The 7,145-nt window shown below is 42.6% G+C and overlaps 1 protein-coding gene across 2 annotated transcripts; it reads right to left on the bottom strand.

Annotated features, from left to right (window-relative positions):
• Window positions 1-5,281: 5,281 nt before the first annotated feature.
• On the bottom strand, window positions 5,282-6,781 carry LOC147446757 (uncharacterized). Of its 2 annotated transcripts, none has more exons than XM_086525931.1 (4): window positions 6,568-6,781; window positions 6,110-6,353; window positions 5,934-6,024; window positions 5,282-5,857 (listed from the first exon to the last, which is right to left on the bottom strand). In XM_086525931.1, exons 1-4 carry the CDS (start codon window positions 6,690-6,692, stop codon window positions 5,499-5,501), a joined length of 819 nt encoding a protein of 272 aa, XP_086382057.1. In that variant the 5' UTR covers window positions 6,693-6,781; the 3' UTR covers window positions 5,282-5,498. The 2 variants fall into 2 exon arrangements, with proteins under 2 accessions (XP_086382057.1, XP_086382058.1); XM_086525932.1 differs by having other exon boundaries at window positions 6,110-6,393; window positions 6,568-6,771.
• Between the last annotated feature and the right edge of the window lie 364 nt (window positions 6,782-7,145).

Below are 7,145 nucleotides of genomic sequence, written 5' to 3'. Positions count from 1 at the left end.
TGTATCACCGAAAGGATCTCAACATTCGAGAATCCCCCAGCTCAATAAAACCTCACTCGACCCTCAACAAAGGCTGCAGTAAATTTGACAATACATAGACTTTCCACAAAATCATACATCCACAAATTTCCCACTATATGCTGTAACCGCTGCGACGGTTGTTTGCTGCGTGACTCACAACCAACAAACCCTCAACAGACATACATCATCTCTGACAATACATCCCATGTGGAAGTACCTGCAATGTCAGGATGAAATCTGGAATATCAAGTAGCAAACACAAGCTACCTGATGAACTAGTGGATGTCGCCTACAGTCTGTGTGTAGATGCGCCCGTGTCGTATGTGACACGCCTCCAAGAACTGTGAGCCGTACTCGATGTGTAGACAGCCACAAATCAACACTCTGGGAGTGCCGATATCCTCAGCACCTGCAGTCGTAGGCTGTAACCCCAAATTTGCAGAGTCGGATCTGTACCTGCTGAGACCACGTAGTCGAAAATGGCATGCGCAGAACTTTGTTGAAGCCGAACGGTGGCCGAGATGACCTCAGAATAAAATTCTGAGAACTCCAAGTCCTTCGGTCTTGCCCACAAGATTTGGGGCCGTGTCTTCGTCTGTCGAATCTCACTCCAATCTGAGCAGGTGACTCTGGCTACCTGCAAATGCTGCCCCGAGCCTCGATCTGAGCTCTGATACCAGTTGAAGGAGTACGAGCGGAAGTGTGACGCGAGAGAGAGTGCGAGAAGAAGAGCACGACGATATGGTGAACTCGCTCTACTGTAATGTGTAGAGCATAGTGAGTTCTTATTAGGTTTTTACAAAAGAATATGTGTACATACCTGGCGGTCCGCCCACTTACCTGGGCGACCACATTGGGCTTTATACCCCAACAGATCCAACATGGAAGAGAGCTTCGCATCCAGGGTTCTCAACTGCACCTCGAGGGCTATCCGCTTCATTGAAGAAATTCGATCATAAAGTGAAGAAAGTTGATTCCAAATCAACTTTACATCTTTCATGAATCGTATGTGGCTAATAACTGATGGTGTACTATTGAAGATAATGAAAGACCGGATTCAAGCATTGACACACTTCCATAACTTCGCTCCCACAAGGTCCTTTTGGCTTTTGAAAACAAAACCTCCAAGCTCGTAAGAGTCAAAAACCGCCATCATGGTAGCTTTCCAAATGGCATACTTGTCTCTATCAATTGTGCAGATCCGAGGGAAAGGTAGGGAGAGTAGGTATCCTAATTGGTTGATCACCTACGCCAGAGTAGAACTGGGACCAATCTCTCCACTCTTCGTTGATGACCGCCACTAGCATCCCCATGATGTACGTCTTCATCACGGACTGAGTTCATGTCAGAATCATCACTCCTCTCCATGGTGTTGGAGAACTTGGGCATGTGACGAGACTAGGTTGAGACATAAGAGAGAGTATCTACAAATATTTCCACTACAGTCGAAATCAGCCCTAAATGAGTGAAAAACGCAGAAAAAACAACAAACCGTCTCTTTTCGTCACACAAAAATTCAACACCAAAAACTCTCATTGATCATCGATCTGATTCAAGAGCACACCGTGGCTCTGATACCATGTCAAACATGTAACAAAAGGCGGGAATCGGGTGATGAGCTTGTCTGCAATCACGAGCAAACCTCCTCTCCAAAATAGGCAGCCAATAGGATCTATCGTGATGGATCTCCTTGTACTCAAGCTCCTAGCGCATACCACCTACCAAACGGGCACGAGAACTCACCACAAGCAATGCCACACCGAGAGGGTGTGCACATGCAAGGGCGGAAGAGTGCTAGCAAAAAAGAGAGATATCGCAGGTGGGAACAAGAGAGAGAGAGAGAGAGAGAGAGAGAGAGAGAGAGAGAGAGAGAGAGAGAGAGAGAAGCGGCACACACAGAAAACGCTAGCAGTAGAAAACGCTAGAGAGAGAGTGTCCGAACACTGAAGCTCTGCAATGATCACAACACATGCCAAAAGTACAAGGGGGTGGGTTGCCTATATAGGCAATTTCCAGAATTGCCCTACCTATTGCAAAATCCCACGATCCTGATAAATGGCTAAAAATGCTAATAAATATGTAAACTCACTAAAAGTGACCATACACACATATTTAGTTGCAAAACTGTAGAACGCTCGAGATTCTGACCAAGGAAACCCTAGGAACAAGGGTCCCATCTCATGCTAGCCTACTAGGTAAGCAACATCGTGGAGTACCGAGAATAGGTATGTCCACCTTAGATACGATCGGGCACAACCACAAAAGAACCCACTCCCTAATGTACTCCTAGGAGATACTAGAGCTACCACCATACATGAATCTGAACTCTTAACACCACCATCTAGCACTTCATTAGATGCATTGCATGGTCCTATGCACCCTCCAATGTAGGGGGTACTTCATTCACCCTCTACATGCCAAAAAGCCCTCTATTACCTGCTGTTGTAGGTCACTTCCTCTTTTAACCCACTATGAAAGGTTTGCAACATGTCTATATCAATAATTTGAACATTAAGCCCATTTGAATGTTTGTAATACCAAATCTGTGGGGCTACACTTAATTCTCACGAGGCATTTCCTTAGTTTTGTTGAAGGCTCTCCAACATGAAGGGTCTATGGGGCAGTCCTCTTATCCCATAAGGCCACTACTTTTTTACGGTATTGCGATTGTTATTGAAATTGTGAGCCATGCCCATGTGATAGGAGAAGGAGAAGATTGTTGGTCTTATGCAAGGAGTTGGGGGTAGAGAGAGAGAGAGAGAGCCAAGGATGAGCTTAGTAGGGTAGACCAAGAACGACAACTATATACCAATAGAGTAAAATTCACAGGTCATCTCCTAATTGCTAGCCTGCTATAGAGCATAAGTTATATTTAGGTCCTTTCACCAGTCCTCTCCATTGAGTGATGCTATTAACCTCATATTAAGAAAAATTGTATGGAGAAAATTTGTATAAAGACAGGATAGATAATAATTCAAACCATGGATAGACATGTAATGGATTACAAGCCCCTAGAACCAATTCAAATATGCTTAGAGTATGACTACGTAAGCATTACTTGCTACTTGTCTCCAAGTCTTGAGCTTGGAGAGAGCCTAGAGGCATTAAGGGAAGGACATGCCACATGGTAGCTAGGACGCATAGTAGCCACTTCTCTCAACAATTGAAGGAATTTTACAAAATTTAAATACGACCGTAGGAATAGGCTTGACACACTTTGTGTCCTACACAATATATATATATATATATCTCAAACCTCTATATTTTTTTCTCCCAACCACAGCTTGTAGATCTAATCCTGATATTGCTTGTATATGATTGCATGCTACAATCTTCATGTTCAATCCCCATTTTGTGCCTTAAACAACCTTACCTTTACCTAGTAAATGTGCAACACCTACAAAGCAAACTCTCTCTATAATGGCATACTAAAGATCTGCGTATGCACCTCTATCTTTCTAAGCAATACTCGTATATGTACAATGTGCACTTATGTCATCTCCACTATCAAGCAGCTTAAAGGCTTCATACGCTTGGCATAGTAGCTGGCGTTGTGGGCTTAAAGCTTTAGGAACCCTCAAGTTTGTTCTCATTCCTTCTAACACTCGCTGTCTTCTCATGTCAACCTTCACAAAAACTTATCATGTTGTAACCTTGAGAAAACTTTCAGCTTCCCTTTGTAGCTATATCCTTTTCCCTATGCACAAAAGCTACAAACTCTCCAAGATACAGTAGGATAGTATGGTGGAGCACTTTTTGGGCAAGATCCAACATTTGGACTATATATGGACTGAACCCTGGCCTTTGCCTCAGAGAGCATGACACTCAATCAAGAAGTCTGCAGCGAAGCTATTAGTAATTTTGAGCTAGAATCACATAATTAGAGTTAAATATAACTCGAACTCAATACTCAAAATAATAAAATAATGCAGCAAATTTGAAGCTATTTTCATAATCATAAGAGTTTCTTCAAATTTCCTACCAAATCTTGGTCGTGCATTCTTTCTCCAGCACAATTCTATAAACATTTCCAATTCCAATGCTCTTTTGGCTCTCTTCCTCATGCCCCATGTTCTTCATGCCCTTGGCTGTATCATCTCCTTTTCTTGTGTCTCCCGCTACACTAGATGGCCACCTCCAGAAAGCCGCGCACAACCACTTCAAATGTCATACTATTCAATAGCCATATTACATACGATGGGACATCCTACAACTACTATCAGGAACTGTGCAAGTACTTTTACAGAAATGAAAGAGGAAGAATTGGGTACTTTTACCAGTGCAAGACGCGAATAGCATATTGCAGGTTCTATGCGAGGAGTTCAGGCTTATGTTAAGTAGAAAAGAACAGTATAACCCCCCAATTTCTAAGACATTGTAATTAGCACTACAGAGCAACAAAGGATCCAACAACAGAAGCATCCGAAGGAGTGCAACAGTGTAGTCTAGATAATGGTTAATAGCAGATGAAGGCTCAGTGCACACGACGTGCAAGGAATAGACCCTCCAAATGAACTGTGGAGTCGTGCTACACATTGGGTACATGATCTGCCGACAACGGCACAGACAGCATCGCCAGTGAGCCATAGATAGCAAGTAGATGAGACACCCTCGTTCTTTCTTATCCTCAAGCTCCCCCTCTTACACAAAGGAGGACCTACATCTGAAACTACCAATGAGTACTTCATGTAGCATTTAATATATGAAACCCCAGAACCTCTCCCAATGAGATGGGCATCAAAATGAGCCACCGGCGATGCCTCCATGACATGACTGAAAAACTAAGGATGCAAATGGATCAAGCCTGTGTGCACTGCCAACATCCACTTGATACACAACCCTCCGGATGATATACATGCAACCAAATTGACAAATAAATTATAGAGCAATTCCACTTGTGCCCACCCCAGAGGCAACTGAGCTGACAATCTGCCGAGGGATCAAAATGCATCCCTGAATCCGTATTATGTATGCAAAGAGCAAGATTCAGAATCTGCAACCACCAACGGCAAAACCACCTGACAGTGGCTTGCCCTTCCACGTGGGCCACCTCCACACTTTGATCTGACTATCAATAACTTGAGGATCGCAACACCGGTTTTGGGTCCTCACCTCCGCAGTTGCACTCCAGACTACAGCTCAGAGCTAAACACAACAACCAACTAAACCAGTTTCGAGACTAAACTCAAAAGAGCCCCACAATGACTGTACATTTTTGTTTGAGAAAAGCAGAAGTACCATATGACAATGATGCCAGATGGGAAAAAAAGCTGCTGTATACAGGAGATAAGAAAGAATGAGGGTATCTATACAGCACAAATCAACCTCAAAACCCTCCTTGTTGAAAACTCCAAAATGGCCATATGGACAATGAAGCGACCCTATATAATTTTCCGTATAGAATCTGTACAAGTGAACCACCAGCTGCCCACTTTGCAACAAGGTTACACATTTCAACTACATGGCATGTAGGCTCCTTAACTTCCCTTCATATAATTTGAGATAGAGATTGACTTGAATGCTAGGCTTGAACCACCGGCACTAACAGCCTCCATCATTGAATCATTGTACAATGCATGTGGCAAACAGAATGCCTTCTCTGACCTCTTGCCAATAACAAAGAACACTAAGACAGCAACAAGTAAGATACACGACTTTGTTGTCTCATCAAGGTTGTCGACCACACTCCTTTCAATAATATGTGTTCCCAATAAGGACACTACAGCATCTATGGCTTCTACAAGCTTCTCTTTAAGTAGCATGTATACCTTTCTTCCAAAGGAAAAATCACTTGCAGACATCAAATTCCGGCCTTCCAATCTGTCATCAACATCATCTAGGAACATAAACCCCAAAATTAGTATCTACACATGGACATTTTTCTTAAACAATCCAAATAAACAGAAAGAGACCTGAGTGTTCGATCACCATCTCCTGAAATGCCTTATTGCTCATAATGGCATCACAAACATTGGGATCCGAAAGCAAAGACACCAAAGATTCCTATTTGCCACGAAAAGGTGTAAACAAACACATATAGAGAGATAGATCGACGCTGCATACCACAAGCAATGAGAAAACAATTTACCTTGGACATATTGCGGAGCCGCATAATGACCTTGAAAATGTCAAAGCCCTCCAACTGATAGTCATGTGGCTTTGTAAACACAAGCTGCGGCTCTATCCACTCCAAGACCGAATGATGCAGAGCATCAAGTGCAGAAAAACATTCCTTTGCCATCACTCTTGCACTAAGGTTGTGACGGAGGATCGGGGATGATGCGGTAGATGAAGAATTTTCTGGAACTTGTGCTGTGTTTAAATGCAAATTTCTGTCGAAACAATTTCTGTTGTGGTGAGGGTAAATCGAAACTACATGCAAACAACAAATCATTTGCATTCATCTACAGCATATTAGGAACAGCCATCAAGGAACAACTCTTTGAACATCAAGAATTGATCCTATTTTGAGTAAACCTCTCGCACCCACTTTAGGTGACAACATAAAGAGCAGCAAAGTAGATAACCTAAGAAAGAAGCACTTACGACAACGCGGGAGTCGCCGTGCCTCTGCCAAAAAACATGGTATAGCGGTCATCATCTTCAGAGCGAGGAGTACCCGGGAAAAAGTCAGGCGGGCTGTGCACCCATTCCCACTCCTCGTCTGCCATCTATCGGAAGAATGCGTTTTGACTTTGTACAAGAGAGCAGAGATCTATCCACCTCTAAACGAGTCTTGCTTTGCTGGAGAACATCTATAGAACATAATATGGCATAAGCATGTACTAGAAAAGAAGTGTGTATCTATTTGATATATAGATATGATGATCTAGACTCAATATGTACTAGTGAGAAAACATGTAGTAATACTAAACTTAAGGAAGCATTGACAAACTCAAAAATACAAAAGGCACCAACATATTATAAAAATTAAATTACATTATCGATCTGATAATCGTGTACGGGTGTCGTCTAATTGTCCAAGCCAAAGGATAATGTTTGTGTCGAGCTACATAAAACCAATGTGAATAGTTAAACATTTTTTCTTGCAATGAAGGGCCACAGTTTGAAAATGCTAAGTATATAGTGCAGGTCATGCAGAACTGCCATACAAAAATATGGTG

The sequence above is a fragment of the Adiantum capillus-veneris genome, chromosome 12, assembly GCF_014529385.1.
Source record: "Adiantum capillus-veneris isolate H3 chromosome 12, ASM1452938v2, whole genome shotgun sequence".
Classification (NCBI taxonomy): Eukaryota; Viridiplantae; Streptophyta; class Polypodiopsida; order Polypodiales; family Pteridaceae; genus Adiantum; species Adiantum capillus-veneris.
This window is presented reverse-complemented; position numbering and strand designations above follow the sequence as displayed.

Coding starts and splice junctions, on each gene's coding strand:
- LOC147446757 (XM_086525931.1), bottom strand. CDS start 6,692: ATGGCAGACGAGGAGTGGGAATGGGTGCACAGCCCGCCTGACTTTTTC. Junction 6,025..6,109: donor GGCTCCGCAATATGTCCAAG/GTAAATTGTTTT, acceptor CGTGGCAAATAG/GAATCTTTGGTGTCTTTGCT. Junction 5,858..5,933: donor GATGGTGATCGAACACTCAG/GTCTCTTTCTGT, acceptor TTATGTTCCTAG/ATGATGTTGATGACAGATTG.